The following is a 24597-nucleotide window of genomic DNA, read 5'->3' as shown; positions in this document are numbered from 1 at the left end:
ATTCTAGAAAACGAAAATATAGGACTTGTCAGATGCACTCCAACATGGGGCCAGGATATCAGTTGCTTTAGGGTAATGGTGTCAAGCAATTTTTGGTCCCATTCCAAAACTCCGTGCTGCTTCAAAATAATATCTCCTTCTCCGTTGTGGGTAAAAACCAATGTGTTCAGTACTGCAGGTTTGGCGGTAATATGAATTTCGTAGGGGGACGTTTCTTTAGGCACTGTATTGTCAGTTTGAGTATTTTTATCTTTTAGTTGCTCAAATATGTACTTTTTCAACACATCGTACGTATCAACCTTTTTCTGGTGAGCGACCACTTCTTTGTAGTGGACGTTAATTGTCTCATTCAACTTGAGGGCTATAAAGTTGGAAAACTTATCAAACCACGATTTAAACGTAATATGCCCCGAATAATATTCAGCACTCCTGTACCAACCAGGCCATGTTTTGATGTAATGCACTAGGGCGTAAGGTAAAATGCTTTCCAGGTCTGGTTCAAGGGAGCTCAAATTTATATTTAGCTCCTTTCTCAGCATTAGTCGGAGTACTTCCAGCTCCAAATTCACTTGCTTGCGGTCCACCAATGCCGAAAAACATTTCTTTAAACCACTGTTTCTTGCTTCTTTAGCTGGTTTGGCTTCTTCTGCGGATATTGAACACCTCGCTGATTTTTCATCATCCTGACGATGGGAAGACACCGCCCCGGCGGTTTCTGCGTGAGACTGCATCACAACAAACACTTTAATTCAAAGTTTTAGAAAACACTGCAATCACAAGTTAGTTAACAAGATAGTCTAACCTAAATCTTCTACATCTCACCTTCTCGAAATTGAATTCCGTATAGAAGAATGATGTGTTGTGAGTTTTGACGTCAAATGTGGCCTTTAAAATGCGAAACTGTGACAACCTTCTAGCTTGCGGAACTTCAAGTTTCTTAGCAAATAAACAACAATAACCATGTAAATTCGCCTTGACGGTTAGTCGCTCAATATTGCTTAAACAATGTATTCCTAAATCATGTCGGAAATTAATAATTCGGTGTTGCTCAGCACTTTTTTGAATGGGAAGAAAAAAGTGAAAATCATTTTCCATAAGGCAGTCCTAGTTTGGGACAATGAAAAACCACCTCTCGGTATGTACCTCTAATTACTTTCCTTTAATAACACAAGCTGGACCTCGAATGAACTTGTTCAGTGTGCACAAAACTCTTCAATCTGTTTTACATTTATTGATGGAGACTCATGGAGAAACTAATGCCTTTGCGTAATTATTTGGAAAAGCTTCATGCTGCTTGATTTACCCCAAACACAACTCTCTAGAAGCGCATTCTTATTCTACATCGTTAACAAGCATTAATCGTTTTCAAGAGCAACACACTGTACCAATAGAAAATGTGATATCAGTGCAGCCTAATTATTTAAAAGCGACTCATCCATCTATGCAAAGGCAGATAGACCCCAATCAATTTACGATTCATTATGCCGAAAAGGCAGTTGAGGACAGATGGCTGTACAAATCACTTTCCCTCAAACATAACGATTCGCTGCAAGTGGCATCATGGGTTAAAACATTGCAAAATCATATATCAAGTGAGTAGCCCTATGTTCTTCATGTTATTATAAAAGTTTCCTTAACTGGATACTTGACATAAAATCTTACTTTCAATTAATTAATTTAATGCTTTGACATTGAAAGTGTTCATGAATGTTCAATAGTTTACTATTTTATGGTCATTTCACACATGTTCACTCGGAAGCAGGGCCGGATTAACTAGGGTCCGGGGCTACGATCCCTGCAGAGAACATTTTCTAAAAAAGAAATAAAACACGCAATATAGATTGCGTAGCCCCCGTAGCCCCCTTAGATCTGCGAGCTTAATCGATTCCTTTCGACGTAAGAAGGTCACAAATATGCATTTATAAAGTTTTTGGGCCAATTTTCATTTTTTCAAAAAATCGACCCCTACCATTGAAAAAATTTCGATCAAAAATCAAAATTTCACGTGCGTGTTTTTTGAGCTCAATCGATTCCTTTCAACGTAAGAAGGTCACAAATGTGCATTTTTAAAGTGTTTGAGTCAATAATAAGGAAGAAATTGTCGGCTAAAGATCGTGAACGCTCAAAAAACGCTTAACATTGCCGAAAATGTCTATTATTTCGGATCTGAAACCTCTCGCATGTTTTTCAATGAGTTCGATGCATTCCTTGCGTCCGTGAGCTGAAAATGATGTAAAATTTAAGACATTTTGAGAAAATTTTAATTTTTTCAAAAAATCGACCCCTACCATTGGAAAAATTTCGACCAAAAATCAAAATTTCACGTGCKTGTCTTTTGAGCTCAATCGATTCSTTTCAACKTAAGAAGGTCACAAATGTGCATTGATAAAGTGTTTGAGTCAATAATATGGAAGAAATCGTCGGCTAAAGATCGTGAACGCTCAAAAAACACTTAAAATGTGCCGAAAATCTGTATTATTTCGGATCTGAAACTTCTAGCATGTTTTTCAATGAGTTCGATGCATTCCTCGCGTCTGTGACCTGAAAATTATGTAAAATTTAAGATATTTCGAGAAAACTTTCATTTTTTCAAAAACTTGGAAAAAGTGTTATTTGTTCGAATGGCCTCTCGAGGGATTGAAGGACCCGGAAATGTGACTTTAAACTAGAAAATTAGCGATTGTAAATAAAATGTTGACGATTTTTGCGACTTAAATCGTTGGCGGGATATTAAGGGTGGGAAGTTTTCAAATTGAGACCCGGTATATTGGAAAATAAGAGCCTTCCACAGGGAGACCAAGGTAAGAGTGCATTACATCTGAAACTTCTAGCATGTTTTTTAACTGAACTGAAAACTATGTAAAATTTAAGACATTTTGAGAAAAAAAAAGGAAAGCCGCAATATAGATCTAACCGAGGCCCGGTGCCCCCGTAGCCCCCCCCCCCTTGATCCAGCCCTGCTCGCAAGGCGGCCTGGAACTTGGTTGAATTACTGTAATTGCTCAAAGTTAATTGATGTCCAGGAATGCTATTTTATATCTTTAGATTTACTTTAAAATAACATTATCATTAGGTCAGTTCATGTCCATTTATGGCTTTGTGCTGAGCACAAACGGTTTTTAATTAGAAGGGGTTTTGGTAATTTAATTCACATTATATGTATGGTGTTTTATTTCCAATTCACTCACCTGACTGTCAAGGACATAAGCTTAATTCATGACTGGCATTAAATATTTATACAGTGTGATTCAGTTAAACATCGGTTTTCTTTTGATTTATACGTAAACGATTCTATAAGGTATAGGGTGATGTTTTTTTTGACTGGCACTGACGATGATCGCTTATTTGCAAGGATATGATTGCGCAATCAATTTAGAAACTTTTTTCTCGTTTGCAATTTTATGGTGCYTGTAACCAYCGTTGTTGTTGCTTCCGTTATCAAAAATTTAAATAACAGCAAATAAAAGACGCGTCATGTTTGAAGAAGCGATCGGCTAAGGCATAAGGATATGAACAATTGTCAACAGAAACAAACTCGAAGAAAATATTAAGTGTATCCCGGATAAAGTACTAGGATAATTGTAAAAAACGTGTCATTATGAAGCACACTGTATAAATGGTAATGTTGTGTTTTGCATTGCAAAAACATTTCCAGAGGACTCCTTTTTCTTAGCAATCGATTGTTTCCACTTCAATTCTAGAGTTTCACAAACGACCGAAACACCTATTGCTGTTCGTAAACCCCTTTGGGGGTAAGCAAAATGCAATGCAGATATACGAAAAGTACGGAAAAGATTTATTTGCCATTGCTGGAGTGGAAGTCACCGTCAATGTTTCGCAGAGGAAGGATCAAATAAGGGATTTTTTAATTACTCACAATTTAGATACCTTCGATTCGGTGGCCTGCGTTGGTAGGTAAAAAATACGCCCGTTTGAAGTCTATTCGAATTAATTAGCCTGTTATAGGAGGCGATGGCACAGTTTCAGAACTATTCAATGGATTAGTTGTCCGGGAATGTAGAGCAAATGGTATAAACCCGAACGATATCCATCAGGTATTGCCGAAACCCAAAATACCCATTGGTATTATTCCTGGTAGGTCTCGGGTCACTTGGAAGATTTTTATGAACCTTTATCATATTTGAAGGAGGCAGTACCGATACAATCGCGTATTGCCTACATGGTACTACAGACCCCACTACAGCCGTGCTTCAAATCATATTTGGCGATACTTTAGGATTAGATTTAGTGTCGGTCTATGATGAGCATAATCTTCTAAGGCTCTATGCAAGTGTGTTGAGCTATGGGTATTTGGGAGACGTAGCTTATCATAGTGATCAATACAGGTGGATGGGCCCTCACCGCTATGATTATTCCGGTAAGAAGGCTGCGATAAAAAAGCCGAATATTCCGCTTACACTTTACGTAACTAGGTTTCAAAAAATTAGTGCTAAATAAAGGATACCAAGGTGAAATTGCTATTTACACTGACAAGAAAGAAACCGAACAGGAAGACTGCAAGAGTAATTGCCAAATTTGTGATAGAGCCAAGCTGAACCACGAAAGAGCTACTTGCAAGTGAGTTGTAAGCCTCTTTGCTTCAACCTGCAGAAAGAGTCTAGACCGAATTTGATTTTCAGATGGGAGACATTTCGAGGTAAATTCTTCATGGTCAGCGGAGCAAACATTAGCTGCGCCTGCAGCCGGAGCCCTAAGGGCATTGCTCCGTATTGCCACTTAGGGGATGGAAAAGTTAACTTAGTATTGGTCAAACATACCTCAGTATTTAACAACTTACGGTAACGACTAAAATTTTTTTTTACTGCAAAGCCTAATGTTAGACATGTTAGATTATTATTGCGGTTATCCAGTCAAGATGCTTCCGTGGACGACTTGCCATTTGTGGAAACGTTTAGCGCTAGGGAATTTTGCTTCAGGGCTGATAATGGATCCCCTAGCAAGTGGAACTGCGATGGAGAAGTGCAACATCAAACAAACATTAGAGCCAAGTAAGCATCGAAATAATAAAATTAAGGCGAAGACACTAATAAATGGATGCCTCTGCAGAGTTAGATGCCAGTTGCTCACAATTTTTAGCCGCGGCAGTGAGAAGGTCCGAGATAACAAGGGCAGATGCTGCAACATTTGACATTGTTTTCTGGGAACATTTTTGCACTGTACATTAATCAGTATTTGAGAGTATTTTAAGTTGAAGACAATTGCTCATAGTCAACAATATTTTAGTCAAGCAAATGTATAACCGGCGCATTGTTATATCACATTCAACTTTACCCCCTTTGTGATAAAACTGAGTCATATTGGCTTGATGTATTCTTTTTACTAGAGTATTTTTTACCACCATATAATTTTAAATAACACGAGAGCCAATTGCATAAATTCAGTTATATGGTGTTATGCCTTAGGATTAATGTATGGTTGTAGTTATTTTTTAAAGAGTATTTTGCTTCACAGTCCAACAGAAGGATTCTTTGTAGCATATTCATGCCACCGTGAAAAGCACAATGAATCTGCTGCAACAAAATCCTTGATTGTTAACTGTTTTCAGATATTGTGATGTTAATTTTTTCATCCAATAGATTGTTCGTATATGAAAGTATTTGAAATATTATATGTATAAAGAGAAACGTCTAGGGAAGGGTTGGGAGACGGAAAGCCAATAAAAAATTAATTATTTATTTTTCACAAACACTACAGCGTTTTATTTTATCTCAACCAACCTGCTTCTTGCCGAGTTGTGACCAAAACCCACCTGTCCAATACTGTAAAAAAACATATTTACAAAATTATACATCCAAACTTTTTAAATCTTACGTGAAGTCTTCAAGCCATTGCGAATCAGCATATCATTCAATTTGACGGATTGCCGGCGTTTCACCTTGCTCACGTGAGTAGTCCATACCTAAACAAAAAAATATAATATGCTACTAAATAGCTTACTGTAAAAAACTCACCGCAATATAAAAGTGCCTATGTCACCAAGTAAGCGAGGTAAGATCTTCAGGCCCTGTGGAACCAAAAAATCGATTAGTTTTACTTTTCAAACAGTTTAATTTTTTCTTAAAGAATAGACATAATAGTTTGCTTGATCTCCCTGAGTGCTATTCAACTTTTAACTGCATACAACTTTCCCATCTATTTTACGATTGCTTGTTGCAAGTAATTGTTTTTTTTTTCAAGTTATTCTTATTCACGCATTGCTTTGTGGTTTTCTTATTCACACACTTCTTATGCGCATTTCAAATATTCGTCATCAATAAGAGAACGTCTTTATCAGTTTATAAACCCGATTTACGTAACATTTGCATGTATATTTCCAATTTCTCAACTGTTACGTATATTTCGGCTTATTTTCCCACCCAAAATTTGTTTAGTTTATATCGTCCCATCATGTATGAGATGATTAATCAAAAGCTAATCATATCATAGCAGGCAATAGAGAACTTTTTTGGTATTAAAATAGGTCAGTTCGGGTTTAATAAGATTCGACCAAGTTCATCTGGCTCTTATAATTGATCTAAGTTTACTGTGTATGGTTAATACGGTATTACTAAGGGCTATTTAGTTGTTAAAATGTTACCATTAGACCTGAAGCAATAGATAAAGAAGTGCTTCATCTTCAAAATGTTGAAATTGTTCTTCCTATTCTTAAGTTTGGGCCAGGGTTGGCTACAATGGATGCATTCGTTGTTATGTGACTATTTTAAACGACTACTCCCTTTTTACTTATAATAAACACGCACCTCAAAGAAGTAGTCGGCTAAAATCACGAAGTTGTGTCCTATATTCCAATGGTATAATAGATCAATTGCTAAAATATAAAAATTAAAAGGCGTATCTTGAACTCGTTTGTCAAAAGAGTGCACCTTAATTTAAAAAGAACACTATTAATATGACAAAAAATTAATTGCTTAATATAATTTCCTTGTTAAGTGTCTCATCGATGAAGATGTGCAAGTTGCATTTAGGGATTATGTATCGGAAAATAATTCTAGTTACTTTGTTTCACTTAGAACCACTAATTTCTATGTTCATAAAATTCAATTGTAATCTTCAAGTTCCACGGCACTGCTCATCTCAATTCGTTGCTGTAAACCAGTATATAAATATGTTCTACAAAGAATCGGATTTTCCAGGATAAACTTCGGTGGTAATTTTAAATTGCAAAAAATTACTGGGGAATAGTTTGGTCGGGTGCACTGATTTATGTCGCATACATTGTACTATATTTAGATTGTCATACTTACCACTAACATGTATCATCTGTTGATTGAAATACATTAGGTATTACTCTCCTCATTCCCAATAAAAAATAATTTATAAATAATATTCATTGACGATTAGTTTTCTGTTGGTTAAATGCGGCAGGTCTTTGACTTTGCTGACAACAAAATAGTGAAAACAGGAAGTACAAATTCCATGCCTTCTTCCAAGCACTCAGAACTGATGGTTTGTGTGATGTACAATAGTTATGTATTATCAAGATCAGGTCATGTAGAAACTTATACCTCGCTGAAGTGACTCAGAAGTGAAAAAACATATATGGACACATAGGATTCAGAAAGTGGCAACCCGAAAATGTCGTTTGCTTAATGTTTCGAATTCGAAAATTCATGAGTATTTCGGTTTGGGTCTACGATCAAATTAAATATGACGCGAATTTTGCAACCAGCAGAAGAATCAACCAATTTTCATAACTGCAAACAGGAAAATATTAAGGATAATGCGAATAACACTATTTATTTTGACAGTAAGTAGGTCATATATTGAATTGCATACATATTAAACCACCACACAATACTACTAAAACATCTAAATTTGAAGTTCTTACATTAATGCCGTTGATTGAAATTAATTACTCAATTGATTGGGTACTAAAATCGATCGCGGAAATATTAAATTATTTAAATAGCTCTTAAAATTTCAAATTATTTCTATAGATTATTGATGCGTAAATGTTAAAAACAAAAAGGGCGCCCACCCCCGAGAAAAACCTGTACTGGAAGTGAACTTACGCCACTAATTACTACCTTCAGTACGCGATTACGTTAATTATAATAATTAATTAAAACTGAATAGTTTGATCATAATATAATTGAAACTACGATTTTGAATAAATAAATAATATTCTTTTGTGTAAATTCATAAATATCAAAAAGTCCATATAATCTGAACTTATTTTCATCAGAGTAAAAAGGAGTAAATCACCAAAACGTAAACAGACGAGAAATAGCCTTCCGTTTACTAGAATTAATCTCTAGAGTATAAAGCGAAATAAAACAATTAACTATTTTCACGTGTACTAGTGCACTGTTCATATGTGAACGGAGAGCAACCCCGACTCATTAAAGAAGAGGATAACGTACAAAAGCGATAATATATTCACTACGTCCGAAATCAATCTTCTATTGAGTATTATAAACAAAATTCTTTTTTGACTGCTAATCACCGTCCATTTGTGGGTCATGTGTAAATACTACAACTGACCACAATTTTTTTGAGGGTTGTAAATTGTATTCCTCAATAAATAAAAATAGATTATTCATTCTTAATAAGCAGGGCCAAGTATGCTGCCGACTGAAGCAACGTAATGGCATTGTATTTTACCGATAAAAGTCTTCAATCACTAAAGTTAAAATTTCTATTAAATTCAATGCGTACGACGACTATGCTGGTTAGTTAGAGAAATATTAGTCTCTGGATTAAATTAAGTTTTTGATCCATAGAGACTAATATTTCTTCTCTAAGGTTTGATCCAGATATATAATACGCTTGATTTGCGGTATTCTTTCTCGTATTTTCTAGACTCAAATGCACCGAAGATCAACGTTTCTCTGATCTACTGTAAAGAGTAGACACATGAAGAAAGCAAGTTTTCCGCAACTGGTCTACTCCATTATTCGATTAAGAACCTGAGGCGTTCGAAAATTATAAATATTAGTAAACAATAAAATTTCCGGAAGCTTTTCCATTTTAGCGGCTATCCAAGGCCCGTATTTATAAACGAACCGCAACTCAATACTGTAGCGTTTTCAAGATAAATATTAACTATACAACAATGGACACTGACATGTAGCCAATGTACATGCCAATATTTATAATTTTCCAATGACTGAAATTCTTCAGTGGAGGATGAATTTTACAATTTTATGTAAGTCCAGCCCCGATTTTGAGCGTTGGAAAATTCACTTTTTTGGTGTATCTACCACAATGCGAATCATTAAAACTGATATACATTTGATATCCGTTTGAATTGGGCGCCCTGGAACTGAAAATTAATCTTTAAAACTATTAGTGGTTAAGACTGGTTAATTAGAATCTGCGCCGTTTGCTCTGATATTCGTCTGCACCGCCGCCGCGTCTGTTATCGCTGACCCAGTGGCCCCTTCCAGAATGGGCGTTTGAAGCCCTGGCTTGACCACCATCACGTCCTTCGTAACGGTTGTGACGCTCATACGAGCTCATGAATTGTTTCGGATCCTGTTGTGACATTATAATAAATTTTGTTACAGTCGATCATCATTTCTTCGACGTTCCGTCACATCAAGTTACAGTAATAGGATGGTTTCAAAACCACCTCCTTTCAACCATTTACCTTTGATTTTTAGATGTATTATACCCCCAATTTGACATTCGAGATTTTAGGAGAGATTATTAAATCAAGGTGCACAATAAACCTATAGGTCTGACAGCAAAACACATGACCCAGATCCCTTCAATGACAAAAAAGCACAAAACCACAATGATTTCGTCGAATTGCTCACATCAGGATAATCTCGGGTACTTGGAAATCTTGGATCAGGTAACATGGTGTTTAGACAGGACTGCCACGGTTTGATCACTAAACCAAAAGTAGAAAGAGTCTAAGATGAACTCACTAAATCTGCTTGGCATCGAACAAGCGAGGAAATTGTAAAATAGATGTAGATAGTCTAAAAGCTTGGCCTGTAATACGTTGAGGCATGCTGATTTTTGCAGACGAAAAGCTCAGTCAAATTGTGATAAATACAACCCAAAATCAAAAGGAAAAACGTTCAAGAATACTAAGCGGAGAACCCCATTGCTCGACAAATTACTTAATATACTGATAGTTGCTTTACCATGTCGAAAACAGTTTAATATACCTCGTATAGTGTTTATTATTGATCTGAGCAAAAGCGGTTTAAATAACTAGTAAATAGTTGTGCTTAGTATCATCATTCCCCAACCCCATATAAACGGTATGCGACGTAATCCATATTTATGAGCATTCAATTATTACTGCACGCATCTTTCACCAATTCACAACAGTCATACATTGGCATTCAACAACTCCCGTAATTTTAACCGCAGATTCTACGCAACGTATTTTCCAATGCATTTTTTTTTAATTCCTTATATCAACCCTAAAAAAATTAGGTTCTTTGTGAATGTTTAAAAGCCTTAATGCAATTGAATGTCGACGCTCTTTGGGTCGGTCAAAGTTCAACCATAGGCTTTGGTTGTCTACTTCTGTTAAGACGAGTAGATCGGTAACATTTATATCAATATTGCCAAGCAAATTGATATGCAATACTCGGTATTATAAGCTTTTTAGGGTAGCGTACTTTAGAACCACTTACATGAGCAGTTCAATAGAATAGTGACTAATTTATGAAAATAGCATTTGTATAGATGTTAAGTACTTCTATACTATGGGCAAATATGCAATTAGAACGGAATGTCAGATCAATAATAAACAGAGGCTTAGTTTCTAGACACTGCAGGGACCTTACCAATAAAGGAAGCTCGTATTTCAACGCTTTGCTTAATTAAAGTGCAAAAAACAAAATATTTCCAATAAGTATCCAAGTAAAGTGACCATAGGAGTCACACTCAGTATAAACTTCACGGCATCTCAATGTTTCAAACAATTGTTTATAGAATTCTCAAGTATAGTATTTTCATAATTTTCAGGGATGTAAAACTGCTGTTATATATATGTTCGTATACGATTCATTTGTATATAGGCATTTTTCACGGGATTAAATTCATAATGTGCCCCAACCCCAAATATCTGCCGGTGTAACTGTTCTATTTTCAAATGGTGTTTTGATTGTAATAAAACAATGCGCGTCAAATGAAGCATTGAACATAGCTCAGTTATCCCAAGGTACTATTTATGAACATAAAAGTTTGTTCATCGTATGTAATATGGTTTTCATATCATCTCAATTTCTAACACATTTTTGCACCAAAATTTTTCAAAATCGTTAAAATTCGCTGTCAGGTATTGGTAAGGCATGTTAATAAAATTTCATCTGTATATTGGAATAAATCCAGAAAGTTTTTCTTGGAATGGAGGAACTCTCCTGTAGCGAGAACTTTCTTGTAAGATGTACATACATATTCAAAATTGACATTAGGAATCTATTGATATTGAAAAATGCAAGTCATGTAGTTGATGAATGGAAATTGAAATCAAGCTAATGCCAATTTTAAAATCGGTGCTTAAAAGCAGGCAATATTTTCGCTATAGAAATGACATTAAACTTAAATTAAAAACACTTACCTCGTCAATTCCTCCCACATCTGAAAATAATTATAGTTATCAGTCTGATTTGTTGGTAAGGAAAATGAATGAATTACTTACTATGTTCAGAATTTGCGCCATATGGTGGCTGATCATAAGCTTGCTCTTGCTGATCCAAGAGGTTGTCCAAATTATGCGCCTGCATGAAGAGGCTGTTTTCCTGTTGTCGCCTTCTCATGTCCTCCTGCGCAGCTATCATTCTAGCTTCCATTTCCTCCTGCTGTCTTCGCATTACCTCTTCTTGACGAACACGTTCTTCTTCCGCCAATCTTTCCTTCATCTCCCATTCCCGCTTCTGACGATCTTTGTCCATTTCCCTGGCCCGCAGCTGGTTTCGTAGCATTTCCGTCTCATGTTCGTATTTAGCATATTCCATCTGTGCAATAAGTTTTTCTTTCTCTAGTTGCAACTCCTTTTTCAACGCTTCTTCCTTTTGTTGATGGAGTTCATAGAGTACCTTCCACCTCTGACCATACTCAAACTCAAAGCTATTGGGGCGCGCAAGCCTTGGTGGTTGGTCACGTTCCTTCATGAATTCCGGATGTTTTCTAGTAACGTTTCTATCTGAGAATCCGTCAACATCATCGACAACTTCAAATGGTTCAACAATGACTGGTTGTAGAGATGTTGTCAAGAAGTAGCAACCTTCTGAACATTTTTTGATGGCCGTGGTTGCCGAGAATTTTCTTGCAAAATGAATGTAACCCTCACCGGTAGGTTTTCCACGTTCATCAACAGACACATGCGCTTTCTCGATTTCGCCAAAGGGAAGGAAAGAATGATACAATAACTCGTTAGTTACGAATTGCGTCAAATTTCTCAATTTAATAGTTGCACTGTTAGGAGCAAATCTGATCTTCAAACTTCTGCCCTTCAGCAATGTTCCATCGAGCTCTCTTTTGGCCTTTTCGGCATTTGCGTGATAGTCCAACTTAATAAAGCCAAAATTCTTATCTTTGTTTAAGAATATTTCGGCAGTCTCGCCATACGACTTGAACATTTCAGTTAAGTCTTCTTCTGTCACCTCGCCTCCAATATTCCCCACATACAATCTGTTTCTGCCATTAAATTTCTTTTCACTCATATCAATTGGAGGCAAATCGAAGGTAGGTCCTTGGAATGAGTTAATTCTCTCAGCAACTTTGTCAATTGGTCCTCTGGGCCTGAAACCACCTTCTCCTTCGCCGCTTTGTTCCTCTTGATTTCCTCCTCGACCCTGATCTGAACGCCCTCCTCGGAAACCACCTCTTCCACGTCCTCTGCCTCCTTTGAAGTCTTGATGGTTCATTTGATCCCTCTCTCCGCCCCCAGGGCCCCTCTGAAACCATACATTAATTTGCCAATTCCTGCAGTTGGAAATTTTTTCACAAAGGCTACGTTTTGCAATAGGACTAAAAGTGCTCGATAAAATATTACCGGAAAAATTATTCTACTATACGATGAGCAAATTTCGAGGCGTTAAACAATAGTTCTCAAGTGGTTTCCTTGCGGATTAGAAAGGTGCTGCAATTAATTTTTTTAATTTCAAACGTATTAAACCGCAGCGACCAGCCAGAAACGACGCACATTTTCGGTTTTGAAAAACAACTATAAGTATGGTATTTAATTAGAAAATTATAATTTATGAAATTGAAATTTCTGGCTGCCTTTCGCTGTGCAAGCTGTGTTTGCAGTTCTCAGAGATTTTTGAGAAGAAACTGGGTCGAACGTTATAGAATCTGTTGGTAAACACATACTGAAAAAAGGACATTGGATATTGAATCGTAATTGGAAGTTTTCGCTCTCAGATTAGACTCATGGCTTTCAACGTGCACAACTAGAAGCAGCATTTAATTGCATTCTCTTACATTTCTAAAACCAAATCCCCGTCCAGGCCCGCTATTAAAGCGATTTGGGCCGCCTCCACCCCGTCTTGGGGGCCCAGCAGGTTCTATATCTCTGCTAGAATTCGAAGTTTCGCCAGGTTCTTTCTCAACAATCGGAGTTGCTTTGGGAGCTTCGGCCTGCTGTTCAGCCATATTTAGAATTAATTAAAATTTAATGTACGTTATCACAGCCAGCGCTCAAACGTCCCTACACCAAGTACTGTATACAAAATGGCGGAACCAACACAATTCTACATTTAAGCGATAAAAGACAAAGATATGGAATAGAATAACCAGAAGGGTCCAGTGTTGCCAGGACTGGCAGCCAAAATGCACCAGACGATTGATTTTAGGCAAAAGCGCAAGACACGAGGTTGTTTATATTTCCAGGCCTGGCAACCGGTGCCTAGAATGAAAATGCGACTTCATTGGCAGAATATTAGCCATTTTTGTATCCGTTTAGTGTTAAGCTTTTATAACCAACTGACATCTTGAAGGAACATTTGTGAAGGATAAAATGACAAATTTAAAACGCTTTCTTGTAGCGATTTTTAGGTTTTTGGTCACGTTGAACGTATACACATTAACACCACAGAAGACAAACCACCGTGTTTAAATGGCGGAAACGCGTACTTACATTTGAATAACCTCCACCTCGACCCATGGGACCAGCGTTGAAACGGCTTCCACCACGACCACGCCGTGGCCCCGTAAAGTTAAGAGACTCCCGTCCATTACTCTTCTGTTCGGGTGTTTCTTGTTTGGCTGGGGGTTGAAGCTTGACTTCAGTTGGTGCTTGCTCGGCCATTTCCAGCAATTAGACCAAGGACGAAAACAATTTTAATCGAATCAGTATTATTTGTTCCAAGCGCACAAACACTCCAGGATATCCACACCTTTACGATCACTTTAAAGTAAAATATAAATGGCGATTGGACCCGTACGCCACGCAAATTACGAAAATTCTACAGCAACGATGAACGCAGCCACGCCGGAAATAGAACGCAACGGTGAAAGGTTCTGCTCAGTGTTGCCAGCAATACTGTACGTACTGTGCTGTGGGGACCTTACTAATTAATGAGATAAAAGCGAAAAATTAACATTATGGTATATTAAATAAGAATTAACGGGAACACATAAATGTACTAGTAATGCTAAAGGTCTGTAATAATTTTGTTTTATTTGCAACGGCCACTGGCGCCTTGAATTAACGGAGAAATCCAACAAACTGGCAACACAGGTGTAGTGTTAACAAGAGTGGCTCATCGCAGTAACGCCTGTCATGGATCCATCATTTGGATTCAACGACACTAACACAAACTAACCTAAAATTTTCAATTTTGTTTATGGACGGGTTGTTTACATATGCCTAGCGTTTATGGCTAGTATATACGTTTTTATTAGTTTTCCCTTTGGAAAGTTACTTAAACAAGGAGAAAATGAAGTCCTGCGTACGCCATTATGAAGTTTATTGGATAAACAGGGATTGTTTAATGCCTTTCACGATTGATTACGTGTAACAACACAAACACTACACTTACATATTTGCTTCTTGTTAAATTGTGAAAAACTTTCTAAAATGTTCAAACTAATTAGTGATGAGCAAAGCAAGACCAAGACTTTCTCTTGACTAAAAGAGCAAGTCTTGGTTTTGATCTTGTTCTTGCATACATAGTCTTGCAAGTCCTGCTTTTATATAAGCCGTAAAATGCAACGGAATTAAGTTAATAATAACAAGAATAATAGTTAGATTAAAAGATAATAATAATCAATACAAATCAATAAAAAAAATATCAGACTATTTGCTGTTTTAACAAGTTTAATTATTTTGTAATTCAAAATTGTTGACCCGTACTTTTGCACTGCCTGTTAAGATCCAGAAGATCTTCATGTAATGTATGTATGTAATGGGAAAATCGCAATTCAAACCCAAACCAGCCAAGTTTTTTTTCAATCTTGTTATGATTTGTGAACGCTGCCTTTGGCATTTACTGAACAAAATTTCGCAGGCCTTTACCGGCATTGTGTTATATCCAGACGTTACTGCTGGTTTCGACGACAAACATAAATAAAATAAAATTTCTTTTTTGTATGTGTCTAATAAATAGTGCTAAAACCTAGTACAGCTTCGCTCTAGTGCGACAATCATTGAGCTGTTAGTATACCATAGAACAACTTATTAGTATACCTTTGGGTTATAATGTGTCTAGTTCTTTTGATTGTAATTCGGTTGATATTTGCTGTTGTTCAGCCTCTGCTATTCTCTTGTTCAGTAGCACACTTTGAGCCCTAACAAAGTTTTGCATCAGCTTATTGTTGTATGTGATGAATTTTTGGACACAGCCGTCCACACAGGTTGTTTCTTCAGCATCCAGTTTTCTTACATGTATATTCACAACACACCTTTGGAAGCACATTTCAGTCATTTCATTGTAGAGTTGCAAAAAGTCTTTAAACTGCAAATAAAATAGCTTATTGTTCCTGTTTAATATAGCAAATTATCTACTCACGTTTCTTACTGCTCCGGGGTCCATTTTCCTTGGTTAGAAAGGCTGCTAACCTCTACCTACAGTTGTTCAACACAGGTCCAGATCTTATCTCTGAGAGCACTGTCAAAGAGTAGTAAAAGGTGGAGACCAGACAAAATAAATAAAATTAGACAAAAATGAGCCACTTATTTAAAGGGCACATATCTTTTTTGACCATCTTTATCCATTTCGCCACAGAACATCCCCCCTGGGAATATTTTGTGCATTTCGCTGTCAGTAAAATAATAGGTTGGAATTCACTTTGATGACACTGACAGTTTCTTGATTTGTAGCAGTTTTTGTTGGTGTTTAGACAACTGAGTAGCTTTTTGCAGATAAAATAAGCAAGTAACAGTTAACTTGCTTTCAAATACTATAAACCAGTAACTCGTCTGTAAAGGCTTTCAAGAATGTCACAAAACTCTCAGATAAGAAATTCAAACTCAGTACCTGGCGAAAAAACGAGTATACATGACATGCTAAAGGATACACCGGCCCAAGAAAGCAAAAACAACCATCCAACACACTCGGGAGTTACGGCTTATTCTCGCTCAATACCCAACACTTTGTCCAACAGCAGTAGCTCGCCAGCCATTCTTACTCCCTCATCGCCTACTCAAAGCAATGAAGCCACGATTCTGAAAACATCTTCCCGAATTGAGAACCTCAAGAATTGGTCTATATCCACTTATAAATGCACAAAGCAACTGATGTTCGAGAAACTGGGAAAAACGGCCAGAACGCACGATGCAGGTAATGTTTTCACTAAAATGCCCCGTAGACGTCCCCAAAACTTGAATTGTTTTAGAACTTGAGACTCAGATCGATCAGCTGCGTGAAACTCAAAAGAAATATATAAATATCTTGCGTTTAGCCAGAGCGCTAACAAGTCACTTCTATCATGTGGTCCAAACCCAGCACGCCTTGGGGGAAGCCTTCTCAGATCTTGCTCAAAAGTCTCCTGAGTTGCAAGAAGAATTTCTGTATAATTCTGAGACTCAACGAAATTTAACAAAAAATGGCGAAACACTTCTAGGTGCTTTAAATTTTTTCACTTCATCAGTGAACACTCTGTGTCATAAAACGATTGAAGACACTTTACAAAGTATTAGACAGTATGAAGCTGCTAGGATCGAATACGATGCCTATCGTACAGATCTGGAATCACTTTCAACTAAACCTGAGGGAACTATTGGCTTAGAGGAGGCACAGCAAGGCTACGAACTGCATAGGCAGAACTTTATGAAGCTGAGAGGCGAAGTTGCCATTAAAATGAAATTCCTAGATGAAAATAGAGTAAGTCTTTGGATAGTTAAAGTGCTTATATTACTCAGCTTTTATGTTATTTCCAGATTAAAGTAATGCACAAGCAACTGCTTCTATTTCACAATGCTATATCGGCATATTTCTCTGGAAACCAACAGGCGTTGGAGGCTACATTAAAACAGTTTAATATTAAGGTGAAGGCACCCAATTCAGCTTACCCTTCTTGGTTAGAACAATAGCTTATGTCTGATGGTTTTTCAATGATTTTTAGTCACAAAAAATGCCTTTATTCATTTTGACTAATATACCAGTATTGTTCAGTTATGCAAGAATCTCAACTATTGATAAAGTTTTTTTTACTTTGGATCTTAACCATGATGTATGTAGTTAGATAGGTACTTATTTGCTGTGATTATTAATTTTTTTGACTTTTTCCTTCAAGTTTTTTGCATTTAGTAAGAACCAAGGTTGAAATTTGGTGCATTTATCTAGTCATTCATTTTACCAGGTAAAACCATTTTCCATAGAGTACTTTCATGTTTGCAGATTTAAAAAGATTATTGTTCCGAAACAGCAAATCATAGATTTATTATTTGTTTGATCTGACAATTTATTAAATTATATATTTATATTATTTAATCTATGCAGGACTATTTAATGTGTGTGATGTGCAAGTTATAGACAATATTATATAAACCAACCAAAAGAATTATTTATTTCCTTTTACAACTAAAAGCATATTGATCAGCTAATGTAATAATCATTAAGGGACTAGGCAGTATTTAATCATCAACACAAAACATCAACGCATTCCTGCAGATCAGTTCAGTCCAGTCCCGGGACTAATTCAAATTGCCTGCTTCAAGCTTTAATTTAATGCATTGCCATATTAGAATATAAGATGTACATCGTATTTAGGTACTAAGAATTTTTCTAATACTTTCAGTTTAATTACTCGAATTACTTACTGTTATAGTTTTGTGCTAAAATAGTATTCATTGTCATGTTTTATAACATTTTTGTTATTTATATTTTATCAAGCGTTTTTATTTTTGAATATAATAATTTCAGTTAGATGACTTCGTTTTAATCATTTACCCTCCATAGAAACATTCGTCTGGATATTGTTGTTTAGAGCTAATAAATTATATAACTCCATTATTTACTACCTCTACATGCGGTGAGTATTTGCGGTTTTTAGTAGTTAAGTAACAGATGGCAAAAAAGTAAGTAGAATATTTTATTTAGAACATAGAACATAAATACACGAAGCACTATCGACTAACAACTATGTGTTTTAAATACATCCACCAATATCGGCACTAAATATATACTTGCTATACGCTATACGAATATTAATAATAGAACTATTAAGACAATTTATAGGAACACATTTCACAAAAGCTTTTGACCCATATTTTGGCCCCAGTCTTAAAATTATGTGTTCAAAACAAGGGCAATTTTAATGCCACCTTCATATACAGGGTGTTCCGTAAGCACATTCTTTGCATCAAAAGAAGACGATCTGACCTAACTTTTATTAATAAAATATGTCTGGCTTCTCTGCTATTGATGGTCAAAGTTCTTCAAAAAAATTATGTTTTTTGAAATATCGGGAGAATGATAAGACGCATTTTAGTGAAACTCGCTGTTAATTTGTTCTTATGTAAGACTCATATTTTGATGAAACATTCGAGTTCTACCGTTTTGGACAAGTGGTGAATTTTTTTGTGTCGTGGTACAAAAACTACCAGAACTTTTAATTTGGTGGATGGAATCATCTAATTCTTTTGCACGATATTTCAAGAAAGATAATTTTTTTGAAGGATTTTGAGCATCAATAGCAGAGGAACCAGACATTTTTTGTTAATAAAAGTTTTGATCCAAAGAATATCGCACTACCCTTTTGATCATGTGCTTACGGGACCCCTGTATTTCAGATAAATTTCTAATACAGCTTCCAAAAATTCTGTAGACGTTTTTGGTGTGTGAACATGGGTGATAAAAAACCCTCAAAATCGCACAATGTGTGTTCGTATTTCATGAGAATCACCCTGTATATAAGTATGAGATGTTCAAACTTTTCAACTACGTTAGTAAAGCTTTTCTAGGGTGGGATATGAAACCATCTGAGTTTCGTAAATATCTGGAAAACACCAAGATAATGTAGTAAGTAGAAGACTTAGGTACATGTAGAAAACGAACGAACGAGAGAGAAATATCTTATCAAAATCGTTAGGTTTGTGCGGCCATTGCTTTTTGGAATTTTAGCTGTGGAAAAGAATGTCTTCCTGCCGCTTCACAGAAATAATTATTTTCCCATTCACGAGTAGTCTAATCGCATCTAGTTGTCATTTTTCTTATAAGAAACCAGAGAGAATGAAGCTGTAAATTGATTGAAAGTCTCAGTTTTGCAACATTTATCGCGCTGCCCAGCACTTATAATAGACGGCTAGAAAATCAGCTGCTTGAAAATATTCGGGCAGAAGGATATTTACTGCAACCTGAGCCCCTAAAATAGTTAGTCCCAAAATCACAATAGACAGTAAATAGCATTTTAAATATGTAGGTATATAGATACTTCAAACACCTGGAAATGTTACAACAATGAGGCTGGAATAAATTACAAAGGCACATTTACATAACTAACATGTAGATACTCCTATCATACGTAATATACAGGGTGTCCCACCGGGAACCGCCGCGATCGATATATGGCAAATTGTAATTAGCAGAAATTTGAAAATTGGACACTGTGCCGAGGTCAGCGGCCAAAAATATTTTAAATGGACCATCCTATATATTATTATATTTTTGTTATTATAATTTCAAATGTATAAAAAACGGTTAGACTTAGGTATAGGATATTGTACATGAAATGTATTTAGAATTTTGAGTAGAATCCAAAAATTTATAATATCTATATAAATAATATATAGGATGTTCCATTTAAAATAAGCAAGTTGATACTTACTTCCGGTATAACCGGAAGTGTGGCCATCTTGAAAATATTTTAGACCGCATTTCTCCTAATTACAGTTTGCTATATATTGATCGCGGCGGGTTCCTGTATATCCGTACACCCTGTATATGTACATTTTTGAATTTTGGAATAATGAATCAATGAATGTGCATTTTATAAATGATATAAAGAGTAAACTAAATTATACTTGTTCCTACTAGTATCGGTAAGACATTTACACATGCATTTAGAATATATTTCAGACATTAATGTAGTCACTTTAATATATATGTTACTGGTTTTTTAAAAAATCATTCAGATTTTGAAGCTAAATGCATATTATCTATACACATCTGAATCATGATTGGCTTTTTTAAATTATTGTTGAGGTTTGTGTATCACCATTATTTTTACGGGATATCAAACAATTAGCAGATTTTTTAAAAAATATCCGTGGAAGCTAGTTAACAAGCTGACATGAAATGAACATTTAACATGGTAAAACTTTGATTCTATAGATTGCAATAATCGTACATAAATGAATACACTCAGATAATGAGCCTTATTTATAAACGTTTAGGTAAACATTTAGTAAATAGAAGATACATGTATACTTTTAAAATTTATAAAGCGTAAGTTTTGACTATAATATATGTTTAATAAAATAGAGTAAATTTTTAAACAACGATATAGAAAATGACAAGTTATCTGGATCGTAATATTTATCATATATTAATCACACCTACAGTAAAAATACATGTTTAATTTATATTTACTTTAAGAGCTTTTGCAGTCGTTTTTATGTAAGTATGTTGATTAGTTCCGATCAGTGGCCAGGGCCACTTGAAAAAATGTCCAATTGTAAAGTGGAGTAAAAAAAATTAATTCGTTCATGGCAATAAATTTTTCGTTGTTCAAACATTAATACCGATTTTCAATGTCGGTTTTTGTTGGTCATCGACCAATCAGCAATATAGATAGATACTAATAATGTAACCGATCACTCGGGCAAATCCCGACAAATTTTCATCGGCCTTTAGTAAAGTTCCCCTGTAATCTCAGAATCAACAATTGTATAAAGTTTTGAACACAAAACCTCTATGCTTGGAGTTAGGTGGTTTCGTTATTTCTTTTTTCAATGCTTGGCCCATCGGATTCGGGCGAAGAAATCTCATATCTGCTGATCATTTCCGTCAGATCCGTGTTGTTATCATCCACAGAGCTCCCGAAACAGTATTTGCATCGCATTTTTGCGTCATCATCAACTCTGACTGACTGCATCATGGTACAGAGGGTGACAAAAGATACCACAAATAGAACTAATGGTATGCTTGCAGATATAATTAAGTGTCTTTTGGTGCTCGCCAAGTCGAAGCGAGCGATGACCATAAAGGAATTGTTCTGCAAAATGGTTAAAGTTGTTTTTCAGTTAGCGCGCAAGTTACCTTATTATCTTACCTTATTGTAGAAACATGGATATCTACTCGAAGCCGTTTTGTTTTTCCCGTCCCGACCATGAGAAAGTAAAAAATTGTAACATTCCCCCCTTAAGGTGTTAACACAGCCGTCTAAGTTAATGTAAAGTCTGGAATGGTTGTATATGGTTAACGATGCTTGGGATGGCACGAATTCATTCCGAGGGTCCACAACTCCGATGTGTTTTCCCGTTAAGTTCCAAAACTGTCTGAAGGTAGAGAAAGGCTGGGGCAGGATTTTCCTTTCAAATAGAGTGCCGTTGATACAATCTGTTGCGCTGAAATGGATCGATAACATACTGCTTGGGAATGGCGCAACAAATTACGCTACTTACAGGATCGTCTGGTTGTCGTGATCATATTCAACATCGAAACAAGACACCATCATAATTTTTCCGGGTTCCTCCTTCCAAAATTGCGTTGGTTCAATAGCTTCTCCATCAACCTTACCATTAGCTTTGGTCGAAGCCACTGCGAACTCGCATTGGGCTTGATGAATGCTATCGTCCACGTGGATAAATACGTTTTTGTCCTTAGTGGTAACATTATCTTTACAAATTCTATCACAACTAAACAGTTTTTTAATTTTTGTGCATTTGGAGCCTTTGCACTCAAAGAAACCATTAAGTTTAGCATTATCCTTGTCGCTGTCTACTGTAAATCCATCAGCCTTGTAATGGCAATCTTGGAAATCGTAAATTTGAGACAGGTTTGAGCAATGACCGAGAGAGCAGTTGAAGACGCCTTTCAGTACCGCGCATTCGGTACCGTTGTTGCAGTTGTACCTCTTTAGCGACTTCCAATTTATCGGTGGACATACCGACGTACTGAAAGCAATACAGTTAGTGAAAGTAACTATCGTGCCATTGTGTCTAGCGGTGGCATGGATTTGAGGGCAAAATCCAGAGGTTCTGGTAAGGCACCATTCTCCACAGGATGCCCAGCTACAGTTGTTTATCATGCTCGTATTAATAGTTTGGCACATAACTGGTATTTCTTGAAAACCACTCTTGAAAGCCTTGATGGCTGGTGTATAAATAGCTACGGATAAATAAATAAGGGAGACACAACTTAGAACTAGCACTAACTGGCAGAAACAAATGCACCCGCATATTCTCTTATCCTGCTGAGGAATTATACGCGGTTTGCATTTATGTCTTCTCCCCATTTTAACAATGAAAAGTTATTAGAAAGGCACAAATGTTAGAATATGGTTTGTTTTTCACATTTTGGATCAATCGTTCGCCGTGCGTCGACCGACTGATGGAAATCGACGGAAAATTGCTCTAACGCAAGCGCTTCATCAAGGGAAATCGCGGAAAGCCCTATAAACACTTATTGAGATTGTCCGGTCGCCATTGTACATGATGGACAATACAAACTTAATTAAGTTCTCCAAAAGTACGCGGACCAACTAACGAGATCCAGGTGGAGCTTAAACTCGATGCGAGTGAAAAACCATGCATCAATCTAGCAAAATATCGCCCATGAAATTAAAAGTTGATTTTTGAACCGTTTTTAGATAAGGGGTTGTTCAGATTTACACCCTATTGACAAAGGGAAAACTGGCGCCAAGCAGACCGCCGACCTTTCAGCTAATCGGCTCAATGCCGCCTACAAAGATTTTTTCGATTTTCAATAAAATTTTCGTATTAATTTAGAAAAAAATCAAGATATCCCTCCATAATTTAGATTATTATTATTTTCACACTAATGGGTTTTTCGCAAGCGCGAGTAGCTTGCATCTTCAGCAGTGGTTTGCTTGAGCGCTAACACTGTTCAGATGGCAGCATCAGACGGCCTAAAAACCCGAAAAACCCATTAGTTTCAAGGCATGGCCTCCAAAGTCTATCTCTTTTGATAGTTTTTCACAATTTGATAACTTTAATCTGCGTCTTTTGTGGAGGTTTTCACAAAAACAAGTTTGGCTTTACACCATTTTAAGGCAATTGGGGACAATCAAATGATTCCAATACTAGAGAAAAAAGGCTTTATTTGGGCGAACTTTAAAACTTTTAACAATATATCCTATTTACAAATATTTTTATAATACGCGCTTCTTATCAAATATCTAGATTTCAAGAGGTACTTTTCAATCTAAGACCGCTTAGAAAGTCGCAAATCCTTTGATTTCAACGAAAGCGCATTCAAAGTTTAAGCGACATTGTGATTAATCTTGAGAGCTTTAGTCCAATTGAAAATGTTGTTAAACTACATACAACGACTAGATAAGCCTGGTATTTGCCAATAACAATTTAACTTCCCTGAAATTCACATATGATGCATTTCAATGCAAATAACTGAAATTAGGTGGAGCATTTGATGCTGAATGGAGTATCGCTAGATGGTTTGATTTTGAGCATAATAGAAAAACAACGCAAAATGCTGGTCCAATAAACCCAATACTCCATTCACCGCCAATTACTGCACATGTTGTACTTTATACCTAAAAATAGAAAATTTATATGTACTTAAATATTGCTATGTTAAGTGATATTTATTTGATTTTACGTATCTGCATGTAGGAAATCTACAACTGTTGTACTGATCCGTGGATAAACCTTTCCAAGCATTACTACCAAAGATACATTTCAAGTAGTAGTCTATATCAAAACAAATTGATTATTATGGGTTTGGACAAAAAATCACTACTTCTGCTTGCAACACTGCTAGATTTTCTAGTAGAATAAATCTTTGCAGAATTGTAGCAGCTTTAAGTACCACGCTAACAGTTGTGCTTAACTTATAAACAGTATTATTGCTTGAACACTATTACAGCAATTTTCAACTTGGGGGTGGTTTTGGGATTTATTTTATAGAAATAAATAAAAACTGTGCTCCGTCGTGTGTGCCTTATATCTTGATGAAAAGCTAGAGGTGATTAGAATGGAGACCAAGCAAATAGTCTTGAAGGAAGCACAGTTTTATTTTT

General features: G+C 36.2%; 6 protein-coding genes across 11 annotated transcripts in view; 2 read left to right on the top strand and 4 right to left on the bottom strand.

The window, feature by feature from the left end:
* Positions 1-853: 853 nt before the first annotated feature.
* Positions 854-5709, top strand: LOC109540932 (ceramide kinase). 3 transcript variants are annotated; one of them, XM_019909484.2, is made up of 9 exons: positions 854-1135; positions 1371-1592; positions 3702-3911; positions 3967-4095; positions 4148-4378; positions 4434-4578; positions 4641-4799; positions 4851-5009; positions 5068-5709. In XM_019909484.2, exons 1-9 carry the CDS (start codon positions 1021-1023, stop codon positions 5147-5149), a joined length of 1452 nt encoding a protein of 483 aa, XP_019765043.1. In that variant the 5' UTR covers positions 854-1020; the 3' UTR covers positions 5150-5709. The 3 variants fall into 3 exon arrangements, with proteins under 3 accessions (XP_019765043.1, XP_019765042.1, XP_019765044.1); XM_019909483.2 differs by having other exon boundaries at positions 4623-4799; XM_019909485.2 differs by lacking the exon at positions 1371-1592 and having other exon boundaries at positions 881-1135; positions 4623-4799.
* LOC109540931 (hrp65 protein) lies at positions 5681-14451 on the bottom strand. 4 transcript variants are annotated; one of them, XM_019909481.2, is made up of 7 exons: positions 14072-14451; positions 13417-13575; positions 11630-12887; positions 11549-11568; positions 5973-6025; positions 5833-5920; positions 5681-5780 (listed from the first exon to the last, which is right to left on the bottom strand). In XM_019909481.2, the coding sequence occupies exons 1-6, from the start codon at positions 14240-14242 to the stop codon at positions 5902-5904; spliced, it is 1680 nt and encodes a 559-aa protein (XP_019765040.2). In that variant the 5' UTR covers positions 14243-14451; the 3' UTR covers positions 5681-5780; positions 5833-5901. The 4 variants fall into 4 exon arrangements, with proteins under 4 accessions (XP_019765040.2, XP_019765038.2, XP_019765039.2 ...); XM_019909479.2 differs by lacking the exons at positions 5681-5780; positions 5833-5920; positions 5973-6025 and adding an exon at positions 7755-9498; XM_019909480.2 differs by lacking the exons at positions 5681-5780; positions 5833-5920; positions 5973-6025 and adding an exon at positions 7755-9498 and having other exon boundaries at positions 13417-13572.
* Positions 14452-15513: 1062 nt separating this feature from the next.
* On the bottom strand, positions 15514-16198 carry LOC109540935 (mitochondrial import inner membrane translocase subunit Tim10 B). The gene is made up of 2 exons (XM_019909487.2): positions 15945-16198; positions 15514-15890 (listed from the first exon to the last, which is right to left on the bottom strand). Exons 1-2 carry the CDS (start codon positions 15966-15968, stop codon positions 15630-15632), a joined length of 285 nt encoding a protein of 94 aa, XP_019765046.1. The 5' UTR covers positions 15969-16198; the 3' UTR covers positions 15514-15629.
* A 26-nt stretch (positions 16199-16224) lies between these two features.
* Positions 16225-18304, top strand: LOC109540934 (arfaptin-2). Its single transcript, XM_019909486.2, has 3 exons — positions 16225-16715; positions 16771-17258; positions 17315-18304. The coding sequence occupies exons 1-3, from the start codon at positions 16373-16375 to the stop codon at positions 17465-17467; spliced, it is 984 nt and encodes a 327-aa protein (XP_019765045.1). The 5' UTR covers positions 16225-16372; the 3' UTR covers positions 17468-18304.
* A 1894-nt stretch (positions 18305-20198) lies between these two features.
* Positions 20199-22947, bottom strand: LOC109541190. Its single transcript, XM_019909977.2, has 3 exons — positions 22001-22947; positions 21649-21943; positions 20199-21591 (listed from the first exon to the last, which is right to left on the bottom strand). The coding sequence occupies exons 1-3, from the start codon at positions 22831-22833 to the stop codon at positions 21301-21303; spliced, it is 1419 nt and encodes a 472-aa protein (XP_019765536.2). The 5' UTR covers positions 22834-22947; the 3' UTR covers positions 20199-21300.
* A 691-nt stretch (positions 22948-23638) lies between these two features.
* LOC109541158 overlaps positions 23639-24597 on the bottom strand; it is a gene marked incomplete in the record, with an annotated part of 7621 nt that continues 6662 nt past the window's right edge. The window contains 1 exon segment of the mRNA XM_019909928.2: positions 23639-24597.

This window comes from Dendroctonus ponderosae, unplaced genomic scaffold, assembly GCF_020466585.1.
Source record: "Dendroctonus ponderosae isolate FM_Combo_2020 unplaced genomic scaffold, Dpon_F_20191213v2 Dpon_F_20191213_1, whole genome shotgun sequence".
Taxonomy (NCBI): domain Eukaryota; kingdom Metazoa; phylum Arthropoda; class Insecta; order Coleoptera; family Curculionidae; genus Dendroctonus; species Dendroctonus ponderosae.
The sequence above is the reverse complement of the archived record's forward strand: the minus strand, read 5'-3'. Positions and strand labels throughout refer to the sequence as shown.

Excerpts from the sequence above, each read along its gene's own strand:
- LOC109541190 (XM_019909977.2), bottom strand. The coding sequence starts at position 22,833 with ATGGGGAGAAGACATAAATGCAAACCGCGTATAATTCCTCAGCAGGAT. Across the intron at positions 21,944-22,000 it reads CACGACAACCAGACGATCCT|CGCAACAGATTGTATCAACG; the intron begins GTAAGTAGCGTA and ends GATCCATTTCAG. Across the intron at positions 21,592-21,648 it reads ATCCATGTTTCTACAATAAG|AACAATTCCTTTATGGTCAT; the intron begins GTAAGATAATAA and ends ACCATTTTGCAG.
- LOC109540931 (XM_019909479.2), bottom strand. The coding sequence starts at position 14,242 with ATGGCCGAGCAAGCACCAACTGAAGTCAAGCTTCAACCCCCAGCCAAA. Across the intron at positions 12,888-13,416 it reads GGGGATTTGGTTTTAGAAAT|AGGGGCCCTGGGGGCGGAGA; the intron begins GTAAGAGAATGC and ends GTATGGTTTCAG. Across the intron at positions 11,569-11,629 it reads TGGCGCAAATTCTGAACATA|ATGTGGGAGGAATTGACGAG; the intron begins GTAAGTAATTCA and ends AATTATTTTCAG.
- LOC109540932 (XM_019909483.2), top strand. The coding sequence starts at position 1,021 with ATGTCGGAAATTAATAATTCGGTGTTGCTCAGCACTTTTTTGAATGGG. Across the intron at positions 4,096-4,147 it reads ACCCATTGGTATTATTCCTG|GAGGCAGTACCGATACAATC; the intron begins GTAGGTCTCGGG and ends TCATATTTGAAG. Across the intron at positions 5,010-5,067 it reads CAAACAAACATTAGAGCCAA|AGTTAGATGCCAGTTGCTCA; the intron begins GTAAGCATCGAA and ends ATGCCTCTGCAG.
- LOC109540934 (XM_019909486.2), top strand. The coding sequence starts at position 16,373 with ATGTCACAAAACTCTCAGATAAGAAATTCAAACTCAGTACCTGGCGAA. Across the intron at positions 16,716-16,770 it reads GGCCAGAACGCACGATGCAG|AACTTGAGACTCAGATCGAT; the intron begins GTAATGTTTTCA and ends GAATTGTTTTAG. Across the intron at positions 17,259-17,314 it reads AATTCCTAGATGAAAATAGA|ATTAAAGTAATGCACAAGCA; the intron begins GTAAGTCTTTGG and ends TGTTATTTCCAG.
- LOC109540935 (XM_019909487.2), bottom strand. The coding sequence starts at position 15,968 with ATGGACCCCGGAGCAGTAAGAAAC. Across the intron at positions 15,891-15,944 it reads ACCCCGGAGCAGTAAGAAAC|TTTAAAGACTTTTTGCAACT; the intron begins GTGAGTAGATAA and ends TTTTATTTGCAG.